The following is a 24,088-nucleotide window of genomic DNA, read 5'->3' as shown; positions in this document are numbered from 1 at the left end:
CCATTTATTCCCTTATCATCTGCATATTTGCAACCAAGTTCAAAGAGGCGATATCTATGGCTGTCAGCCTACTCATGGCGTTGCTGCCTTCTGGCCTTTCCCTATTCTACTTATCGTTAGTATGCTAAAGGCTGTCACCCTCTTGCTCCTCCTCTTAATTTCGAGGCTCGACGTCCCTTTGGCACAGCTGCTCTTCTAAGTCATGGCGAAAGTCTGAACCTGTCTCTCAAGGGCCACGGTACGGGGCTCGTCTCCTTGGTTGTTAGTGGTGGTTACCATCAAGCAAGTAAGCACCATGCAACTTTTTGTCCGGGAAGCAGTAGTATGGCTTACCTAGCTTCCCACAGACGGCGCCAACTGATGATGCCGAAAATTGTTCGTAAGTCACATAATCCTCACATGCCTTAGATAAGAGCTACATAACACAAAGAGAAGAAAACCCTACGAAGAGTACCAGTGTGGTACCGGCCAAATACCTTCCGAAGGTCAAGTCAGAAAATTTTCACAACTTTAGAGTGCCAGAGCTAGAGTGAATTATGCATACCTTGGTCTCTAAGAGTTTTGGGTTTTTATAGTAGTGTGGAACCGACCTTGGTTTCTTGGCGAAGAGGAATATTTTCTTGCAGAGAAGATTCTCATAAATGCGTGTATTTTACGTGCTCCTTTCCATATAGAGATTCTGTTGACTAAGGTTAATCGTGGAGCACAAGTCATTTCCATTTGAAGTTCCTTGAGGACCAATTGAACCATGTGGGCGTCACATGGCATTGCCACCATCCACTTTGTATCCGTCTACCTCCCTGTCCGTCCAACAAGGGTAATCCATCCACTTACTACGCATGTTGTCGTGTTGCCTCCTCTTTTTGTCTGTCAACCCAGTGTAGTCGTCTATGGTTATTTTTGTAAAATCTGATTGTCTATCTTAATTTTATCCTCTTCACATATTATAAATATTTTTGTAGAACCTTTCCTTGCATAGCATGGATTAAACTGTTGACTGGTATATAAGAAATTATAAACCCTAAATTGTTCTCTCTCTCTCTCTCTCTCTCTCTCTCTCTCTCTCTCTCTCTCTCTCTCTCTCTCTCTCTCTCTCTCTCTCTCTCTCTCTCTCTCTCTCTCTCTCCATCAGTATGACACCCAAATCTCCATATCTTCATCGGTTGAGATAATTAATTACTTTTGAAACCACTGAAATATTTAAATTGAATATTTATATTATGTGATTTGTATACTAGGTATATATATATATTTTTTGGTAATATTGGTTGCAGAAAGGGGAAATTAATTAGTAGGAAAATTGATTGGAATTTACGGTCTAACTTTGAAAATTAATAATGAAAGAGGCATCATTTTTTTTTTAATTTAATTAAAGTAAGGATTTAAGGGCCTGGTAAAATGATAAGTTACGTTAGGCTACAAAATCCAGCCCAAAAAACAAAAAAAGAATGGAGAAAGGGGTTCAACGTTAAAACGTTAGTACCCTAATTAGGTTAGGGTTTTCTTAAAAGAAAAAGACTAGAGAGAGGGAGGCTATAAGGTTTTGGAGGCTCCAATAGAAGATTTTTCCAAGCTTAAATTAGAGAGAACAAAGGTAAGAACGAAATTCAAAAAATAATAATAATAAATGAAAAATCAATTGGGGCTCAGTTGCTTTTAGTGGATCAGTCTGACTAAGAACTGGATTTGTTTCATACTTTTCATCGGTAAACTTGCAAAGTTGCTTGTATTCTTTGAGTTTTATTGATCTTAGAACAATAAAGGGTTGCAAAAATCTGTCAATCATGTAACACAAACCATGACATGATACTAACTAAATTTCTACTCTTAATGCAACTTCAGTGTAACTTGGAGATTTTCACATGTGAAACCAAATCAAAAATAGTTTTTGTGATTTGTATATATGCTCAAATCACGTGTGGATATGTGACCATGTATTGGTAAAACTACATGTTAATCTGATTATTAATTTTAGGTTTGCAATTAGGCCTCGTTTGGGAGGATGGAATAAAATGGAATGGAATGGAATGAAAAGAATAATTTTAAAATATTATTTCCTCTCATTGTTTGGGAGATTTAATGGGGAAATGGAAAACCCATTCTCTTGTTTAACAGTTTAAGTGAGAGGAAATGGAATAGGTAGGAGGGAACACTCATCCCTCTCTATTCCTTTAAAATCTCAAATTTTCATTCTCCCGAAATTGGAAAGAATGGGAGGAAATGAAATTAGTGTAGTTACTTGGATTTATTATCATGTGTTGTTAGGCTAGAGAAGAAAGTTTTTATTTCAAGATCATGCTGTTTTCAAGTTTTTATTATGTTTTCAATTGATCTTATATTTTGTGAATTTTGTGATTGTAAAATAGTGATTAAACCAATTCCATCCTTCAAAAATAAGGTTTTAAAGTCTTACTGAGTTCACTGAATTGGATAAAGTTCCAACAAAGTTTTAGCATATTTCATATATATACATATATTTTGTTATGTTTGTATTAATTAGGGTTCGAGAGCCTAGCAAAAGTCTCAGTCGATGGACGGCAAGACGAAGGACGGCGTAGCCAAAGCCACATCCAGCGGTCCATATATGGTACACCACAATTTTCCTGATATCCAAGCTTTTTTAGTCTTTTCTTTTCAATTTTTCTTTTCTTTTAATTTTCGGTTTTGTTAACCAGATGTTTGAGTTGAAAGTGGATACCACGAAGCCTGGATGGCACAAGGCAATGATAACACTGTTTCGGAGCATCGAAGGTTTTTTTTTACTTAATAATATTCATTTTCCAATTCTCAAAAAAATGCATGATTGATTTCTTAAACTAATCCAATAATTTCTAATGTTATATATATATATATAGAGGTCTGTTATACCATCGATGGTGAAGGGTATGCATGCGTTTCGGGTAAGATTAGCCCAGGGTTGCTCCATAAAATTCTAGCAAAAGTAGACCACTTGCAGAGTTCAAAGGGATGGCTTGTACACATGGTGAAAAGAATGCGCAGAATGGACATGATTCTCACTATAACAATGCATATTACCATTACAATTACAATAATATGTATGATCCTCGAAGTTTATATCAATACCAGCAATACTCTTGCTACCATCCACAATTTGAGACAGAGACTCATCCTCATTCTTCTTTCCATACACCATCGCAGCCTCCTGTGGTTGACAAAGAAAGTAGTGGTGAAATGGCAGTAGCAAATCCAGATCAGACTAAAGAACCCCACGCTATAAAGTCCAATAAGTTTTTTAAGCTGATGCGTATGCGGTTGCGAACTATTGGTGTACGCACTATTAAAGCTTTTATCTCATAGTTCCTTGATGATGATGCTAGCAATCATTATGCTTTAATGCATTTACTAAATATGAATTTGGAAAAAGTTAGGGTTTCAGGGGTTTTTTTGTTTTTTTTTTAAGAGACTTATTTTAATTAAAAAAAAAGTCTTTTTGTATTATGTTTTATAGCTTTATTTTTATTTATTTATTTATTGTTGTGCTGGTGGTTGTTTATTATTATAACTAACAATATGTCGGTTTACACAATAATGAATTTAAAATTAAAAAAAAAAAACAAATTATGATTGATGCATGATCAAAAAGTGATATTAATAATGGTTCCATCCATTTAAAAATGATATTACACTAATCAAAATGTGAAATTTATTGTAAAAACTTTTGTACATGTATAATTGTTGTTACACAATAGGAACATTTGAGTGTGTCATAGGGTCAATTTTTTCACTCAAATTTTCTGCATGTGATGGTCCTAAGTCCCTGACTTAGTCTTAGCCAACACCACACACTCATTACAATAACACTTAGAATAGATTATATGGGGACATTTAAATACACAACACACACAACATTTACAAGGAACTCACCCCCAACCTTTATTACTTAATCTCAAGTACAAAGGAAACCCATTTACAAGCCTAGAGAATTACACAGAATTTTTCCAAGGCCAAAATACACTTTGCTATTGACACCCCCAACAGCTTTAGGATTAAATACACAAAATTAACTGCTATGGAAGTTACTACCTAGTAACAGCCTAGTTCTTAGACAATCTGCCACTTGTATTCTAACTTAGAACACCTTTAACTAATGTTGTCTTGGCCTGCTCTCCATGTTTCCAAGTCCTACACAGCAGGTCTGATAATCAGGAAAGCTAGGATCTGTTTGGTAACTGTCATTGCACATATTGCACATGCATAACCCATGTCTCAGCAAACCATAAGGCCTCTGCCCCCATCCTCTAGCAGCCCGCTCAACATGTTCTCACACGTTTTGGGAGGCTTGGCCCATGCTCAAGGCCTCCCATCAGCACTACAGCCCATACAGCATGCTCACATGCAGCACATAAAATAACTGCCCACATGTTACCCCTCATCACTGCTCATCGATCCAACTCAAGTAGAGAGACTAGATAGGTCCCCCTCAAAGAGCCCTTAAGAGCATCACTAGTTAGGCATGAAAAGCCATGAGTGTGTTGAGAAAACATGAAGCCAAGTGATTGACCCAATGCTGCCCAAGTACTCTCATTTCTCATGCCATCATTAGCAACTAGTAAAGCTCCTAACAGTGTTAGATTTTTTATTTATTTTTTATTTTATTTCAATTCACTGATTTTAAATTTTTTTTTAAGGTGACTTGTCATTACAATACGTTGTATTTCAACGTTTGGAGTTCATAATTTCTTTTATAATTGTTTTTGTTCGACAGAATAATACCATGACATGGTAGTGATTGTGAGCTTTGGGGAATTGGCTGGGCAATGATTGTGGAGAGAATTTGAGCTGAATTTTCTTTTCTAGTGAGATTCATGTATGGTGTGGTGTGGTTGTGGGTTAATTGTTCTAAGTTCTAACCAACTACTTCCATCAACTTCATGCTGAAATCAAAAACGAAAATTAATCACATGAGAATAATTGAATGCCACATGAATTTTTTTTTTTAATAATAAATTCCATAGTTACAAAGAAGATAAGATGATGATTGTGGAACCTTGAAACATAAAGAATCATCGGCTCCACTTGCATTCAGAGAGAAAAGAGGGGTTATCACCTCCCTCTTCCTCTGAGAGCAGAAGTTTGCAGAACCTCCTTAATGCCACATGAAATGTGATTAGATAGAGAGATGTGGATAAGTGAGTGTGGGATCACCTGCATCTCATATGACTAGTTCCCATTATTTCTTTTAACAAGTGATGAAAGTAATTTTGAACAATTGTATACTATGACTAATTTTGAACAATTGCATCTCATATGACTAGTTCCCATTATTTCTTTTAGATCCGTTTGTCACCAGCAGATCCATATCCGGTATCTGCAGCCAGCTTTTAAGTTAGGAAACTAGAAGGCAAGAAACTGAAAATTGAAAACTTTTGGAAACAGCTTATTTAGCTGAAACTAAAAACTTTTTGTTAAAAATACTATAGAGAAAGGTAAAAGTTAGCTAAAATAATAAAGTAAGACTCATAAATAGTACTAAAAAGTGTATTGAACCCATGAATAGTAGCAAAAATAAGTTGAATGGTAAAATAAGCTACTAAAAATAATCAATGCCAAACGCACACTTGATCTATGAATTTTTCAAAAACAAACATCAAATTTTTTAAATTTCAAGGAATGAAATAGAACTCAACACAAATTTAGTACCAAGCATAAGGGGTGTGTTCCAACATAAGTATACAATAATTTGTAATCCCTACTAGGTTATGTGGCCCAGAAAAGTAAGAGAATGGGCAAGCTACATACAATGTAGACCATATATGTCAGACAGACAATAAACAAGGAAAATCAGAAAAATATTATTTCCATAGGGGAGGGGGAAGAAGAAAGAAACACGCTGATTAGTATTTAAAAAGTACAGAAAATATAGTTCCATCAAGCGCCAATGAGAACTAAGTGCTAAAATAAAAACTCAACAGTAGCAAAGACAAATGTTGGCCTCTGGTTTTTATTTATATGCATGATGACTATTTATGGTATCCGGCTAGCATAATACAAAAGCAACCTTAATGAGATTGAAGAAGATCAAAAACTGATTTCCTATCAGGCATGCTAGGAATAGCTCCCTTCACTTGAACACAAAGAGAAGCAGCTGCAGCTGTTTAAAACAAAAAAGCGCAGAGAATTATGATAAGCTATGTTCTAAGGAACATATTTATTGATAAAATAGGGAATGATGTTGCAAGTATACCAGCAAATTTTAAGCATTCATTTCTGGACTTGCCCTCCACAAGAGCCACAGCAAATGCTGCAGTAAAAGTATCTCCAGCCCCAGTTGTATCAAGGACCTTTGTGGCTGATATGATAGGTTGTTTAATTGGCTCTTCACCTTCTACAAATAAGGCAGACCCTTTGGCCCCAAGCTTCACAAGGACTTGCTTAACACCCTGAAAGAATACATTTTTTTAATATAAGTCTAATAATACACCATTTAGCAAAAAAATAAAAAAGAATATCATGGCACCAATAGCAGATGCACATGTAGTGCACAGTTATTCTGACACTTGCTTGTCCAATAAAGTCATTCTATTATTGATCCTCTTGAATCTACCAAGATCTAAGCACAATTGAATCATTTTGCATTATATTTGTGAAGAAAGAAGAAAACCCAAAAAGGGTCCAAGTATACCAAATATATTATTGATTTTTAAGATAGATGGTACATTTAACTAGACAAGAAGAAATCCACACATGTTATGAAAGAAGGAAACAAACACGCACACACACATATATGTAAAGTCTCATGTACTACGAAAAGCTTTTGTAGTCAATTCCTTAGAATGGCTGGAACATTTTGTAGGGCACATTTGCACAACTTGGAAATTCAATGGCCCAAAATATTCTTTAATTACCAGACCATATCTGCTAAAAAATAAGGCCATCCAAGAGAAGGAGATTTACCACAACTGAGTAGAAAAAATAGTATGGGATTATATGAATAGACCTGTTCCCAACATTCAAAAAATATCTAATTGATGGCTGCCCATCCTCCACTGATCCCCATTGATGTTATGAATGTATTCTTGTGTGTGGTTTCTGTGATCATGTGTGCAAAATAAATGTAAATACCACAATGGATCGATCAAATTTCTAAAAGATGTCCAAATATGCTATATTGTTTTTTCTATTTTATTTATTTAAATGAATTTATTGCTGCAAAAATGGTATTTATAATGGATAAGGCAAAAAGCCTTTAGCAATGATGATCATTTTAGGTGTACAAAAACTCACCATTTTATGGCATTTCACCACAGCTTGAGTAATCTGTTCAAAGCTTTCAGTTGCCATTCCTGTTAAACGACCAAGTTCACTTTCATTTGGGCTTAAAATATCAATAAAACTTAATAATTCTTGTGGGAACGGTGCATCCATTCCCCCAGCATCCAAGATGACAGGAACACCAGTACTTCTTGCAGCCTGAATACAGGGTGTGATATCAGATAAGGCAAAAAAGTTTTATGGGCAAAACAGGCTCTGGGGGTGGGAGGGAGGGAACCTAATGATAAAATTGACAAACAACATATGAATAGGCAATGAAAAACTGCAAGAGAAATTAAAGTCCTTACAACCAACATAAAATTCAATTGAAATGTCCAAAACACGTGCAGATAAAAGAAACCAAGGTGCAGAGAAGTTCCCAAAAAGTTAAAAGTAAACCTTTTTTTTTTTGTTTGGGGGGGGGGGGGGGGGGTTGGATGAGATACCAAGAACTCAAATGTGAAATAAGCAGCAGGTAACATCAGAAGATTTTCTCCATCATATATTCAAGGAATTGAGCAAAAAAGCATATGCTAGGAGCAGAAAAAAAACCACCAATCAATGCACATAACTTTATCTAACAAACTCTATGTTACGTTTCCAATTTCTACTATGAGAGAATATTCAGACCAAGAATATGACACAGCCAAAAGTGTATTATAGACTAAATCAATTGTTTCAAAGTTCTAAGGATCCAAACGTTGGTTAGGGTTGCATACACAGATAAAATACTTGACTAAACAGGAAGTAATTGGTATTTAGCTATATTTATGACCAAGCAGAAACTATATGAGATATCGTTCATGCACCCAACATCTTTCCTTCTATCTTTTTAGCATAATGTTTCAAATCTTCAATCTGGGGTTTGGATTTTTAGAGAATACCTTATTCCATCTCTTACCACTTAGGGAGTTCCCAAAAGTTATTAATACTGCCCAAGAGCAAAAACTAGAGAATATCTTTGATAACATAGCGCCTTCTAATGCATGGTTAAAGCCTTTGACACAAATTTTCTGTTTTTCTTTTACGAAGCAAATTCATTCTGAATGGTTTCCGTGCAAGATAAGGGACATCTCATAGAAGACTAACAATGCAGCCATGGAAAATTAATTTTTTATCACTTCACAAATTAGCCTATTCAAGACTTATTTTATGAGATCCACAAGTGAAGTCCAATTGAAGTAAATGTCATGTGGTTTTAACGGTCTATTTACATGCATCCTATGGTTAAAAGAGTATTTAGTTTGGGTCTTTATTCTAAAAGCTATGATCCATTTTGTATTTGGGGACAAACTTGTAATTTAAATAACCCCTGCAAGTCTAAAATTTTCTAGGAGAACCTGAGTTTCTATTACTTTTATAAGGTTTTTAGTTCATTAGTCAAACTTAGAGATTTTTCAGCCTTATGAAAATGGGTTGTTTGAAATATTTGTACCTAGAAAAAAGTGAAGCATACAAAAAGCTGTGCGGTTTGAAATCATGTTAGCAAACGGGAAATTAATACTAAAAAGAAAGAATTCTTAGTTATACATTTTTGCACTCAATGTAATCAAAGGATGGATTGGTGTTTTGAGCATTCTGGCATGTGGGATTGCATATGTTGTTTTCTCCCTTTCTCATCTCTCCTTTCTTCTTCTCTTTCTTGAGGTACTGTTTATAGATACCATCCATACAACCCCTAAACACTATAAAATTCTCTCCTTTCCTTCTTCCATTCAACCCAAATCAAGCACTTTCTTTTATCTCTCAAAACCATAAAGCCCCACATACTTTCTTCTACCAAAAAAAGCCATCAAATAACTCATCTAACACAATCTCATTATCCTTTCTTCAAAAATTCTAAACCCTAGATCAAAAAATTCACCTAATCCTAAACCCACTACAAGCACACATGGACAAATTTAATTTGTCCTATGTCAACTAATCTGTTGGCTGTTTTCCCAATAAAATACCATGTATTCATTTCTTATAATGGCCTGATGAAGCATGTCAATCAGATTTTCATTCCATTATTGCAAGGATTTCCACTTTCATCATGTTTATTTAGGGACAACAAGTAAATTCCTCACAGAATCATTCTTTTAGGCACAATGAATTCAGTTCTAAGTTTGAAATTGACCTATAGGAACTAGGCTGAAGGCTATTGCACATAGTAATGGAGGATACATAGGGAGAGACAAATATACTTCAGGGATTGTGCTTCCCAGTTTATTACCCTCTAAGTAAACGTTTGCTGGTACTTTAAGAGCACATTGATGATGCTAAATTTAAGCAAGAGTCTTTTTTTCATTTGTACTTTTCTTTCCAGCTTTTCCCCCTCTAAGTAAATGATTTTTGTTCCCGTTTATATGACAAATTTGATCTTCATTAAGAAATTGAGTCCTTTTACATTTGAATTGGATTCATGTACTAATTATTGTCAGTAGACCCGATCTCCTCATCTCTCTCCAGAAAAATTTTGCAATCAAACTAACTAGAAATAAATTTTCAATAGAACTAAAAAGCTCTTCGCATGCATTCCAAAAAATCTAGTGATAAAGCACAATAATCAGTTATGACTTGGGAATAGAAGTAAGCCTGGGCTGAAAGTGCAAGCTCAATTCTCAAACTTGAAATCAGCTGACAAATTCCAATTTAATAGAATTGATGGGGAAAGAAGTTTTTACTGTTAGATTAAGAAGCACCAAATCTGAAGATTTCAGATTTGCAAGCATAAGAATTCCAATAAGATTTGAGTATTTGCTTTGGGTGCTCAATATTTTCTGATATTATCAACAAAATGCCAATTTATTGTAAAAACCAAATTCCATTCTTCAATTGAAAAGCTGTTCAATCTTTGATGTCATAGAAGATTTTTTAAGGTTCTACTAGTTTTTCTTCCATCTTCAAAGAAAATAAAGTATCACCAATTCATTGATGAAACACAAAATTTGGAAGCACATAAACTTAAAGCATTCATATTCTGTTTGACAAACTAATAGGGAACTTAACTTGGAAGCGCATAAACTTTATAAACTCTCAAACGAAGCCTTAGGCATATTACATCAACTCATACTAAATAAAATTCCTCATATACCCCCCTGATCTGTTTTTTCATTCTAACGAGAGAAACTGAAACAAGCATGACATTCACATAAATAATAGTAACACTTTGTTGAATTTCAAATTGAAAAACATTCAGCAATAAAGAAAATGATGAATTAAAAATTCATGACCTTTGCGACTTGAATATTGACTGAATCTGGGATCTCCCTCTGCAGCAAAACAATCCCAGCATTCCTGACCACCTCAAAATCCTGGTCAGAAAGGGTGTGAGGCCAACAATTCATGTTGGCACCACCAACAATGATGATTGAGTTCTGCCCATCAGGCTGGAGCATAACCACAGCATGCCCAGTGGGTGCATCAGTGACAGTATTAAGATAATCCAAACAGACCCCACCATTTTGGAGAGCTTCAGAAATTAATTTGCCATGAGCATCATCACCTACCTGCCCCAAGAAGTAGGTTGGATAAGAGAGCCTGCCACCACAGGCAGCCTGGTTGGCACCTTTACCACCAGCAAGAGTCTGACCACTATTGGCGGAGATGGTCTCACCCACCTTAGGCAACCTATTGATCTCCAAATAAATATCTGCATTGGCTGATCCAAAAACTACAAGTGGGCGAATTGGGGTTTGTGTGTTGTTGTTGTTGGAAGGATTTATGGAAATTTTGGAGACAATTGGGTACCTTCTTCCATTTGATGGGTTTTGCTTCTTCTTGTTGTTGAATTGGAGAAGTGGGTTTAAGTTCACTGTTCTATATGGTTGACTTGGGAGAGTGTTTTGGGATTGGAATTGGAGAGGGCTGCTGCTGCCGCTGCTGCAGCATTGGTTTGATGGTGAAATTGCTATTCCTCTCATCTCTCTCTTCTGTCCGACCGACGGACGTTCCAAATCTGCTCCAACAAACAAAGAAAGAATGGGGCCGCTTTCACCTTTGATCAAGGCAAGGCAAGGGTCTTAGGTAGTCCCGGATTTAAGTTGCGTTTCATTGGAGTGAAAAAGTGGTTAAGATAGAAAATAGCAAGAAGGGTAAAAAAGTGCGGGGATAGAAGCGATTTTGGTTCTACAGCATCTACATCAGTTGGTGGATACTTATGTATAATTCAAAAATTTCTCTATTTTACATATTTTGAGCAAAAAATCACCTACATCAGTAAATGCAAAGCTGTGCAAAATTGTGCAAAATTGTGAAAATTCATCCTTGAGCTACAGTAACCGTGTAAATATACACGGCTACTGTAGCTTGTTCATTAATTTTTTTATCAATTTTCGGTTCGCTTGTTTTTTTCTCTCTCTTTTCCGAGCTCAACAAACTTAGCAACATCTCTCCTCATCTTCTTCTTTTTCCTTAGATGCACACAAACACACTCACACACAAACACATCCACACAGACAAATCAACACAGAGAATCAACGCAGAGATACACATTTGCTCGGGGGAAAAAAAATAGAGATACACAAACACAGGTCGAAGCTTGATCAGAACGATCGGTGCTTGTGGAATGATCGTGGGTCTTGCCTAATCGGAGCTAGGGAGATCTCGGATCTGATCGACGCTTGTAGATCGGAGCTAGGGAGATCGGTGCTCGTCGGTTGGGGGTGGGAGGCAAATCGGCGCTTGTGGATCGGAGCTAGGGAGATCAATGCTTGTCGGTTGGGGGTGGGAGGCGAATCGGCGCCTGTGGATCGGAGCTAGGGAGGGGTGAAGGAAAGAGGGAGGCCGAATCGGTGGAGGGCTGAGGCGGCGAGCTGGATCGGCACCGAGGCGGCGAGCTGGATCGGCACCGAGGCAGGCTAGGTGAGGCGACTGTGATGGAGAGAGTGAGTGAAGGAGAGGAACAGGTGAGACTGAGAAAGCTGAAAATGTAAAATGGTAAAGGTACCGGTGAGAGTGAGAGTGAGAGTGAGTATTAATAAATAACAATAAATAAATAATAAATAATATTATTTAATTAGAATAGAGGTATAAAATAGATAAACTGATGTGGGTATTTTAGAAATGTGGTAGTGTAAAATAGAAAAAAGTAGGTTTTTAGTGTAAAATAGACGAAATTTTTAAACGAACTGATGTGGTTGCTCTTAGTATGTATCTGTGAGGATAGAAAAAAAAATGGAAAACTTATTTATGTAATTGAGAAAAAAATAAAAGTATGGAAAATAAAGTTGGGATAGATTTATAATTATGTTCCCATTAAATAAAATAAAAAAGTAATACATTTTTTTATTAAAAAATTAAGTACAGACACTTCAATTTTTTTTTTTTGTTAAATAGTACAAGCCAAAGAAAGATAAGCACAATTAAAAAAAAAAAAAACACAAACAAACAAACAAAGTAGAAAAAAGAACAATGAAAAAAAAAAAAGCAAAACAAAAAAAGAGGAAATGCAATGATGCGAACACAACAGAGGAGTCGCCACCTGGTTTTTTCAATGGCCTAAACAATCACCTAGGAACCATGGATATAGCATCCATTAGAGGAAGAATCATCGGTTTTACTACCAGAGATATGGATTCAGAGTTTAGGTACCTTCTTGTGAAGGTGTTAAGCACCCAAAACTGCCGAACCCTAAGTTTGGCCCTTATCATTGTGTTTTACGTCTTAACCTCGATAAAATCATGTTCAATACTTATATTCTAATTCACACACACACACTAGCATGCATCTAGGCATTCAACATGGCATCATTTTTCCAAAATGCATAAATATCCATCTATAAAGCATAAGAAACCAACCCACACATATACAACCTTAGCATTCATCTAACATGGCATCAAAGCATTAACATAAACCCTAGTGTCATATGTCTAAACATGATTCAACATATACTCTAACATTCATCTAGTTATGGCACACACATCATCTCAAACAAGGCAACACACATATAATCAACTCAAGGCAGGGGCATAAACAAAAGAAAAGATCCAAGCAACATGTGATTCATCCAAACATTCACATTCATCTCTAACACCAAAACAAGATCATATCACAAATGCATGAACATTTCCAATGCATGGCTTACCTTTTACTTACCTTGTAGCAACTTAATACCTATAGCATTTATGCATGAGCATGTGAATGCATGTTCATGTCATCAAAACAATAAAAACAAAAAAACCCTAATTCTAACATGTGAGACAAACCAAATAATTAAACATGTGAAACATAGATATTGAAAGCATAAAAGCATGGGAAACAAAAGCAAAGCAAACAAACATGTGAAAGCGGAAGCAAAACAAAAGAAAAAAACCCAAAGAATTAGGGTTTCTAGGCAACGGCTCGCGCACGCAAGAACAAGCCTACGTATGCATAATCAAGCTTGCATGCGCAAGCAAGGTTATGCGTACGCAAGTTCTTACCTAGAAAACCCTATAAGCACAACAAAGCTTAGAACACTAAATCTAACACCTTAACATGCATTTTAAACATATTGAACATAAACCTAGGCTAGAAAAGCATATCAAAACATATTACAACAAGAAAACAAGACAAACAGAAGAATTAAAAGCATAAAAAGAAAAGAAAAGTAAAAGGCAAAGGCAAAGGCAAAGTTTGAACTAATACCTCAAAGAAAAGCTCTTCAACCTTGATTTTGACCATTCCCCTCAATCAAATCTATTCACAAACCAATAAGAAACTGATTAGCAACGTTAAATTAAAAGGATTAGGACCAGAAAAGGTTCCAATCAAACAAAATTGATTTAAGGGTGTTTTGTGAAAAACTCCTTTTTGATTCACTATTTTCTAGTGAAACTTGTATTTTTCTCGGGAGATTTCATGTGTTTTGAAAATATACCATGTAAGGCTTTTTATAGTGGAAAAAATGGGGTTTGGAATGGCTCCTAAACGATGTGGGCTTCATTCCAAACCTTAGCCATTATTGCAAAAAACTTGTCTTTTTTATTCTCTAAAACGTTAGTTATGTACGCAAGAGTGTGCTTGCGTACACATGCTTTGACCCACGTATGCAGGCTTCTGCCCATGTACGTGGACCGAGGGCCACTTCTTTACTCATTTAAAATGTTATATTTTTCATTTTAACACTCCTCAAGTCAATTTAATATCTTATTGGGCTCTAAACTGGCCTTGGGCCATAGAGTTTAGGCATCATTGGAGAATAGGGACCCGAGTTGTAAAGGGTAAAAAATGTGGTGTCTACAGATGCCCTTCTTTTGATTCGTGAGCTTTACAGACGGAATCAAAAGAATAAGAGACAAAATATTTTGTTTCGATGTACGGCTTGGGCCTAACCCACGCACATGACACATATCACGCATACATGGGGCAGAGTGCAACTCTGGAGAGCTACGTGGGATTTCTATGTCTGATGTCCCACCTTTATTGCTTGGGAAATGAGCAAGAACATGTTCATTATCCTAGAACTTTTTTATCCACTTGCAAACAAATGGCAAGTGACTCACTATCCTAATGTCACTTAAAAAGAAAATGAAAACAAATAAGGGCGCTTTTCGAGCTAACCTAGCAAACAACAAAAGGATATAGTCTCTATGGTGTCCATCCAAGGCTCTTGCCTCAAACTTCTCCAGGCGACTCGCTTCTTTGTCTTCTTCACTTCTTTCTCTACCTTTTCTGGTGAGCCTCTTGCCTCGAGTTGACCTTGGTCTGTTTCTCTATCTCTATCTCTACCTCTTTTTACCATGCCTGCATGTTTAATTCTTGGAGGATACGTACACAAGTAGTCTTGATTGTTGGGTCCACTGGAGCTGGTGAAAACACGTTGAGAAGTAGGTATGTATGGGGAGGAATCTTCTGCCTCTTTCATGACTTACTTAGGGATGAGAAACTCACTGAGGAGTAGTAGAAATGGACTCGCTGAGGAGTAGTGTTACTTTGTAGATGTGTGATCCACTAGGGAAGAATCTTTTACTTCCTTCATGGTATGCTGAGGACTTTTGAGGAATAATCTTCTACTTCCTCACTAGGAATACTTTAGGTGTACTTAATCCACTAGGGAAGAATCTTTTGCTTCCTCACTAGGGTTTGTTTCCATCGGGGAAGAATTTTCTGCCTCCTCCATAGGATGATGTTCTAGATATGCTTGATTCACTGGGGAAGAATTTTCTGCTTCCTTACTGAGGATAGTGATCTTGAATTTATCTGATCTACTAGAAATGGTTTTGGGATGTACATGCTTCATTGGGGGAAGAGTCTTTTGCTTCCTTTTTTGCTCACTGGGGGTTCCTTGGTGACTTTGTGCCTAATTGGGGCAATCTCGATTTTTTTTTAATTTTTTTTTTTTTTTTACTGTTTATGACTAAGCTACACATAGTTTAGTGGTGAGGCCTAAACTAAATATAATTTAGCCATCAAGTGTGTTCCCACCTCTTCATATTTTGCAACAATTACCAACCGTTTCTTTTTCTTCTTCATTCTCGTCATCTCCCTCATCTCTTCACATTCTTCATAACTCTTTAACTTCCCCTTTTTTTCTCTACAAAAACTTCCATCTTCTCTCTTTTCCTCACATCATCTGATTCTCCCATTCTCTCCAAATTCCCTCATTCTCTCATTTTCTCTTTAGACTCTCTTCATCTCCTTCAATGGCACCCAAGACCAAGAAGACTTCCTACGTCCTTTCCTCCGATGCATTTCTCCTCACACACTAGACTGGAGCAGTGAGATTGATGAACCTCCTTCATTGACATACTGGCCAAAGAATCACATCCCTATGGCTGAATCTGTAAGTTTTTCAAACTTTTCTCATTTTCAAGTTTCTCTTTGATCTTCCGTTTTGATGTGTTTTTGGCTATGTAAATACTTGGGTTTTGTTATAAGATGGGTTTAGATGAAAACCTAACCCATTAGGAGGGGTAGGAATATGTTTAGGATTGATTTTGGATGTTATATGTTTGAAAATGTCGAAGGACACTTCTTGTCTAGGCTTCTGCATGCGGTGGGCTTAACACTGCATATGAAACTTGAACTTATGTGTACGCAGCTCTGTTCTTGTGAACGTAGGTTTGTTCTTGAGGCTCTATGTATGTGGGTTCTAGCCTGCATACACAGGGTCCTATCTACATACGTGGGCCTTGACTTGCGTACATGAGATGCTTGGCAAAGCCTTCACTTTGTCCATTTTCACTTCTTTTTCCATTGTTTCACTTCTATGTGCAATCCTAACACCCATTTTTTTCATTTTTGCACCTGAACATCACTGCATCCTTCTTTTTATCTTTATTCTTGCATCAAAAACATCATTTTTCATCATTTTTACTTGAATTGAGAATCTAATGTCAACTTCTTATTTTGCAGTCCTCATCCCCTTATGCTAGTACGGGAAGCACCAACAAGGTGGTGGAGTGGTACAACCTCGTTGTTCCTGAAAACAAAGCTTACATCCAAGAAGCGAGCTTCGAGCCTATCCTTAGCCTTTTGCTGAAAAGGTCCACAACTGCTACTTTGGTGCAATGCCACATCGAGAGGTGGTGGGATACTACTCATACCTTCCATATTGCTAAGCGTGAGATGACGATGACTCCCTATGACTTCCACCGCTTGACCGGCCTTATCTTCAAAGGGGCATCATTAATTTGGATGACGTGTTGGGCATCCAGTTGGGTCTTGACATGTTGGGAAGGAAGTACTCCACCAAGACCATCAATTACTTTGACTTGGTGTTGGATTACATGCTTCTCCCACAAAGAACTACGAAGGAGTGCGTCCAGATGGTTAGGGATTTTCTTCTCCATTTGTTGGGAGCTTATCTCTTCACCAATGGCAGGTCAACGATGTCCTTAAGGTGGTTGAACCTCTTTCAAGACTTTGCAGATGCACGGAGGGCCAACTGGGGGCAAGCATGTCTTTTCTATCTTTACTCTACCCTCGACACTCTTAGCCGAGGCACCTTACTACAACTTGTGGGGCTTTGGAAGCTCCTTGAGGTTAGTTCTTTTTCCATCTCTTGTATTTTCATTTGTAGCTTGTAGTCTTGCAAACTGTTTTGTCTTGCAAACCTTGCAAACTATCATCTTGCAAACTGTACCATTTTGTATCTAACTTGTGGCTTGTGCTTCCTTTTGCAGTGGTGAATTGTTAGGTATGGCCTCATAACTCTAGGCAATGATCAAAATTTGAGAGAATTCCTTCAAGTGAGGCCCACCTTGCTGGATTAACTTTAGATGAGGTAAGTTTAAGAGTTCCAATTTTCATGCTTCTTTATGCATTTCCCTTAGGATACTCTTCTTCTAACCTTGTATCATTATAGGTTAATTGGACTCCATGGGTTGGCCAACCCCTTCCTAGGAATGGCAACGGGTCGGGTTCGGGCCGGGTTTTTGCATACCCGGACCCGACCCGCGGGGCAAAACCCGAAACCCGAACCCGGCCCGAATAATAATCGGGTTTTTTTATCGGGACCCAGACCCGCCCCGCCGGGCCCCGCGGGCCCCACGGGCCCCGTTTAACTTATTGGGCCTAAATTTGGCCCAACCAAAAAAAAAATTTGAAGCCCATTAAATTTTTTTTCCCCTAAATTCAAGCCCAGCAAAAAAGTAATTATTATTAAACTCTGATACAATTTTTTTTTATGGAAAACCCCTCATACAGAAGTAATGAAGTATCAACAAATCAACAATTTTAACTTCAACTTTAACCAACATTTTTGTGAACTCAAGTTTTTTTCCTAACCACTGATATAATATAAAACTTCCAGTCACAAAATCAGAATATAAAACTTGCGGATTTCTCTCCTTCCAATTCCAAACATAGGCATAAAGTTTTAACACAGAACAACAAAATTCATGATACCAACACCACTAAACATGAAATCACATAAGCTGAGAAATGAACCAAACTTTAACAGTAGTGAGAACAATTGTAGCGTGCTTCTCCTGCCACTCCGTCAGATCTTTACGCACATTCGACACCGTCGTTGTCACATCAGACGCCTCTGCTTCCTCTGCAAATTTCAAAACCAAACTGGCTTTCGTTTTCGTTTGGGCTAGATCGGGCTGTGCTGTGCTGAGGCGAGGGCTGTGCTGTGCTGAGGCGAGGGCTGTGCTGAGGCGAGGCGAGAGGGCTGTGCTGAGGCGAGGCGAGAGGGCTGGCGAGAGGGCTGTGCGGGCTGTGCTGTGCTGAGGCGAGAGGGCTGGCGAGAGGGCAGGGCTGTGGCGCTGTGCTGAGGGCTGGCAAGAGAGGCGGCTGTGACCTCTGTGTGAGTAGAGAGTGGCTGTGTGAGTGTAGAGAGCAGAAACCTAGGGTTACAAAATCAGAAAAAATATTTATATATATAGATATAAGGGGTATTTTAGTAATTTACTTAACCGGGTATTTAACCGGGCATTTAAACGGGTATTTAAACGGGTCGGGTTTCGGGTCGGGTCTGGATTTTTTTGATAAAACCCGGACCCGACCCGGACCCGCTTCGGATTTTTTTTTTAAAACCCATATCCGACCCTATTTTTTATCGGACCGGGTAAAACCCGGCCCATTAGGGTCGGGCTAGACCGGGTATCCGCGGGTCGGATTTAAATTGCCATCCCTACCCCTTCCTATTTCTCCGAATTTGGAAGTCGTTGCCATCATTGCTTCGGAGATTACCCGACCCTTCGAAGGGGCGGGCTTATGGGCACCCTACTTGGTGGAAAGGGTGCAGTGTTAATTGGTGGCTAGAGATGATCCAAAAATTCTTATGGATCCTCCAGAGTTCATGCTTGTCCCACACTCCATGACTGATGTTGAGTACAACTTGTGGAGGAGTAACATTCCTTATGCTGGGTGGTTCCTTGATGGATTAGACTATAAGGAATTCAACATCACCCACCTCATGCCTTCCCTTACTGCTCAAGTATATGCTCAATCTCTTCTTCTTCTCTTTCTTTTCCTTTCCCTTGTTTGTCATGGCTTTTAATGGTGGAAAACTTGTAGCAGGAGGAGCCTACTACTGGTGAACTAATTGATCCTCCATATCTTCCTTGGATGGTCTATGCTTACGGCCCCGATGGCTTTGCTCAGGAGCGCGTCATGCCCCGTAATCCCAATGTTATGGGCTACCCTTTTGCTCCAAACAACCGGGAAGTAAGTTCTTCTTTCCCCTTGTTCTTCTTGTTGTCTCTCATTTTTTCCGGTCACTAACCCTTCTTTCTTCGAATTGCAACCCACCATCCAAGAACATGAGGAGTTGGTATGGTTGGCTGGGAATCTCAAGCTGGAGGTGACCAACTATTCAAGGAGCTTGTATGGCCCTAGAGGGGGGGGGGGGGCTTACCCAGGCAATGGTGGTGATGATGATGATGATGGTGGTGGTGGTGATGAGGCGACTCCTAGCTACCAACCAAGGAAGAGGTGACACCATTGATTACCTGCAGTCAAGACACATATGATGGAAAATAACATATTTGTATCACATACAAAATATACACAGCGGAAATATAACGGATCTACTTCATTAGTAAATGTTAACATGCACTATGTAAGTTTCAGAATATAAGAATAAGAGAGTGTACATTGGAGCGGTGAATTTCAAAACCGAAGATCAGAAGTACTTGGGAACACTTTCAATCTTCACTCCAATTCCACTAACGCCCAAGATGTGTAGTCTCTCAATCAATTCCAAAAGGAGAATGTCAAAGTGTCTAACACTTCTTACACCACTTCGTAATAGTATTCTTTTTAATTCTCTACAGAAAATTCTATATATTTCTCCCTTTGTATCTAACTGATTATCTAATTGGGCTGCCCTTTAGGGCCTTTTCAATTGGGCTTAAGTGTATAGCTTGGAGTGGAACCAAAATGGACCAATAAGACACTAGCTCCAATAGGCCTTGGGTTTTTCTGTCAACTCTTAACAAGTCCAAAGTTACCATTAACTATATTAAATACAACTATATAAATATAGTTGCATTCTAGGCCTTATTTATAAATTATATCCCAAGACTTTATTGTACATGCAACCCTTTCATAAAATATTCTTAGTAACACAAAGTCATGAATGTAGATTGCCACTTTGTAAATTACTATATCTTATCCTTGAGTACTTGGTTTAATCCTTTAAGTTATTCATCATATATTTATGAAATTCAATTTCATAAATATATACTCTAGTAACTATTTACTAAAGTAGTTAGGCTTAACATTCTGAATAACGAACCCATTAAACTTATCTCAAGGGAATATTTTGTATCTCCGTTAAGAGATTATGAATTCCATCTTGAGAATATATGTTCCATCAACACTAAATGTGGTTGTCCAACATACTAAGATTTTGACCGTAACTCTAGATCTCACTCTTGATATATCAAAGCAACCTACACTTTATGATCAAGTCCATTATTCTCTCAGAATTAAGAGTTCATGCAAATATAAGTCGTGAGTTTATTATTCATTTGACAATCGTTAGAAGAATAATAAATCTCATAGCGGTCCAGTTCAATATGTCTTAACTCTTAAAACATATCAACATACCAACTAGAAATCTCCATTTCTATGATCAAGAAAAATCATCTTAGTTGATTACTATAGTCTTCGCAGATGAAATGCCCAATTTCATCACCGACTACGAACTAAAATTCTAAGTTTACGAAGAACTTGTGATTTATATCTTCTGTGACTTTTCATATAAATCACATACTATGCATCTCATGGACTATATGATAATGTCTCAATATTCATGTGACCATTATTTTTAGATAATAATAAAACAACTTTATTAATCACAACATTAAGTCATACATAATGTCATACATAATAACATACATAGCATCATACAATAAGATTTAAGGGCACTAATTCTAATAATCTCCCACTTGCACTAAAGACTATTGTGCACTAATCTAACTCCCATCTCCTCCAAATGTGACTCGAAAGTCCTTTGGGGCAAGGCTTTAGTAAAAGATCCGCTAGATTCTTTGCACCATCAATCTTTGCTACAACCACATCTGCACGAGCAACAATATCTCGAATGATGTGATATTTTCTCTCAATATGTTTTCCTTTTTTGTGATTCCTTGGATCCTTGGATTGTGCAACCGCTCCAATACTGTCGCAGAACAATATAATGAGAACTTGCTTAATTCTCATAACACTAAGATCAAAAAGGAATTTCTTGAGCCAAACAGCCTCCTTTGCTGGCTCACAAGCAGCAACATATTCGGCTTCCATGGTGGAGTTCACAATACAAGATTGCTTAACACTCCTCCAAGTTATGGCTCCACCTCCCAAGGTGAATACACAACCCGACGTGGATTTTTGGAAATCTAGATCCGACTGAAAATCTGAATCTGTATAGCCAATGGAAATCAAATCCTCACAACGGTAAACAAGCATATAATCTCTCGTTCTTCGTAAATACTTGAGAATATTTTTTACAGCTTGCCAATGTTTAGGTCCTGGATTTGATTGATATTGACTGACCATGCCAACTAAATAACAAATATCCGGTCTAGTACAAAGCATGGCATACATGAGACTTCCCACAGCAGAAGCATAGGGAACTTGTCTCATCATATTTTCTTCCTCTTAAGTCTTAGGCCTTTGGTCATCAGACATAGGAACTCCATGTCTAAAAGAAAGTAATCATTTCTTGGAGTTTTGCATGCTAAACCGTTCTAGAACCTTATCTATATATCCAGCTTGTGACAAACCTAACATCCTATTCTTTCGATCTCACCAAAGCTTGATCCCTAGAATATAGTTAGCTTCGCCCAGGTCCTTCATATCAAATTGGCTTGACAACCAAACTTTAACCGATGACATTACTCCCACATCATTTCCAATGAGTAGAATGTCATCAACATAAAATACTAGAAACATTACTACTTTGTCTTGATGTCTCTTGTACACACATGGTTCATCAAGATTTAGTTCAAAACCAAATGATTTGATTGCCTGATCAAATCTGATGTTCCATGACCTAGATGCTTGCTTAAGTCCATAAATGGACCTTTTCAACTTGCATACCATATGCTCTTGGTTCTTTGCTATGAAACCTTCCGGTTGCAACATGTAGATTTCTTCTTCAAGATTGCCTTTAAGAAATGCAATCTTGACATCCATTTGTCAAATCTCATAATCGTAATGAGCAGCAATGGATAAGAGAATTCTGATAGATTTAAGCATGGCTACTGGCGAAAAAGTTTCATCATAGTCAATGCCTTCTTTTTGTGTATACCATTTCACAACTAGTCTTGCTTTAAAGGTTTCAACCTTTCCATTTATCCCTCTCTTTCTCTTGTAAACCCATTTGCAACCAACAAGTTTAATGCCGTTAGGCGCCTCTACAAGATCCCATACATCATTGGAATACATAGAATCCAATTCAGATTTCATAACTTGGACCCAATGATGTGCATCTATATCATTTATTGCTTCATCATAAGTGTAGGGATCCAATTCAACCTCTTTTGAGATAGCTTCATAAGTTTATTCCAAACCTATAAATCTCATAGGAGGTCAAACAATTCTCCCATTATGACGAGGCACTTGTGTACTAGACATCTCATGAGTAGTATCTTGTGGTGTATCTAATACTACCACATCATCCCTAGTTTCATACATTGGTTGTTTAACTATAGGTTTGTTCATCTTAGCCAACACAACTCTACTTCTAGGAGTAAAATTATTCATATAGTCATTTTCCAAGAATTTGGCATTTGTACTAACAAACACTTTATTATCTTTATGACTATAGAATAAACCTCCAATAGTTTCTTTTAAATACCCTACATAGAAAACCACTTCTGTTTTAGACTGTAACTTGTCAGACTTTCCTTTCAACACATGTGCTAGACAGCCTTAAATATAGAGATGTCTCATACTAGGCTTACGCCCATTCCACAACTCTACAGGTGTTTTAGGAACAGACTTCGAAGGTACCAAATTCAGAAGATACTTTGCAGTACTTAAGGCATATCCCCAAAAAGAAATTGGTAGAGTCGAATAACTCATCATGGATCTAACCATATTTAAAAGAGTCCTATTCCTTTTTTCTGCTACACCATTTTGTTGTGGAGTTCCAGGTGTAGTCAACTAGGATATAATCCCATTTTCAATCAAGTAATCCTTAAAATCCCCAAAAAGGTATTCGCCACCTCGATCAGATCGAATGGCCTTTATGCGTTTACCCAATTAATTCTCAACTTCAGCCCTAAACTCTTTGAACTTGTCAAAAGTTTTAGACTTCCGTTTCATTAGGTACACATAACCAAGTCTAGAGTAATCATCAGTGAAAGTAATGAAATACTCATAAACACCTCTTGCTTGGATTGACATAGGACCACATACATCTGAATGTACTAGTTCTAGGAAATCTTGAGCTCTTCTACCTTTTGCATTAAAAGGTTATTTGGTCATTTTACCTTCCAAACAAGATTCACAAACTGGAAAACCATCAAAGTCCATGGGCCCTACGAGTCCATCTGTGATAAATCTTTGAATTCTGTTTGAATTAATATGACCCAAACGCAAATGCCAAAGATATGCTTCATTAGTAGAAGGAAACTTTCTCTTTAATGATTTCACATGTGAATTATTATCTAATTCAGAATTATATAATTCATGCTTAACAGGAGTTAAAATATAAAGACCATCAACAATATTGCCAGAACAAATAAACACTTTACCCTTCTTTATTACAACATTGTCAAAGTGTCTAACACTTCTTACACCACTTCACAATAGTGTTCTTTTCAATTCTCTACAGAAAATTCTGTATGTTTCTCCCTTTGTATTTAACTGATTATCTAAATAGGCTAGCCTTTAGGGCCTTTCCAATTGGGCTTAAGTGTGTGGCTTGGAGTGGGACCAAAAGGGACCA

The 24,088-nt window shown here is 37.4% G+C and overlaps 1 protein-coding gene and 1 long non-coding RNA gene across 3 annotated transcripts; one reads left to right on the top strand and one right to left on the bottom strand.

Annotated features, from left to right (window-relative positions):
- Window positions 1-2,458: 2,458 nt before the first annotated feature.
- LOC142638145 (uncharacterized) lies at window positions 2,459-3,392 on the top strand. Its single transcript, XR_012844982.1, has 3 exons — window positions 2,459-2,587; window positions 2,676-2,751; window positions 2,856-3,392. It is a non-coding gene; the product is annotated as an uncharacterized LOC142638145 (long non-coding RNA).
- A 2,397-nt stretch (window positions 3,393-5,789) lies between these two features.
- LOC142640869 (ribokinase) lies at window positions 5,790-11,286 on the bottom strand. 2 transcript variants are annotated; one of them, XM_075815178.1, is made up of 5 exons: window positions 10,764-11,286; window positions 10,488-10,643; window positions 7,246-7,431; window positions 6,206-6,401; window positions 5,790-6,112 (listed from the first exon to the last, which is right to left on the bottom strand). In XM_075815178.1, exons 1-5 carry the CDS (start codon window positions 11,175-11,177, stop codon window positions 6,021-6,023), a joined length of 1,044 nt encoding a protein of 347 aa, XP_075671293.1. In that variant the 5' UTR covers window positions 11,178-11,286; the 3' UTR covers window positions 5,790-6,020. The 2 variants fall into 2 exon arrangements, with proteins under 2 accessions (XP_075671293.1, XP_075671292.1); XM_075815177.1 differs by having other exon boundaries at window positions 10,488-11,285.
- Window positions 11,287-24,088: the final 12,802 nt, after the last annotated feature.

Source organism: Castanea sativa, chromosome 6 (genome assembly GCF_040712315.1).
Source record: "Castanea sativa cultivar Marrone di Chiusa Pesio chromosome 6, ASM4071231v1".
Lineage (NCBI taxonomy): Eukaryota > Viridiplantae > Streptophyta > Magnoliopsida > Fagales > Fagaceae > Castanea > Castanea sativa.
The sequence above is the reverse complement of the archived record's forward strand: the minus strand, read 5'-3'. Positions and strand labels throughout refer to the sequence as shown.

Bases quoted from the DNA above. Each gene is read 5' to 3' on its own strand.
- LOC142640869 (XM_075815177.1), bottom strand. From the start codon at position 11,177: ATGAGAGGAATAGCAATTTCACCATCAAACCAATGCTGCAGCAGCGGC. The intron at 7,432-10,487 runs GTCATGAATTTT...CCCTGTATTCAG, and splicing joins TCAATATTCAAGTCGCAAAG to GCTGCAAGAAGTACTGGTGT. The intron at 6,402-7,245 runs GTGAGTTTTTGT...GTATTCTTTCAG, and splicing joins TGGTGAAATGCCATAAAATG to GGTGTTAAGCAAGTCCTTGT.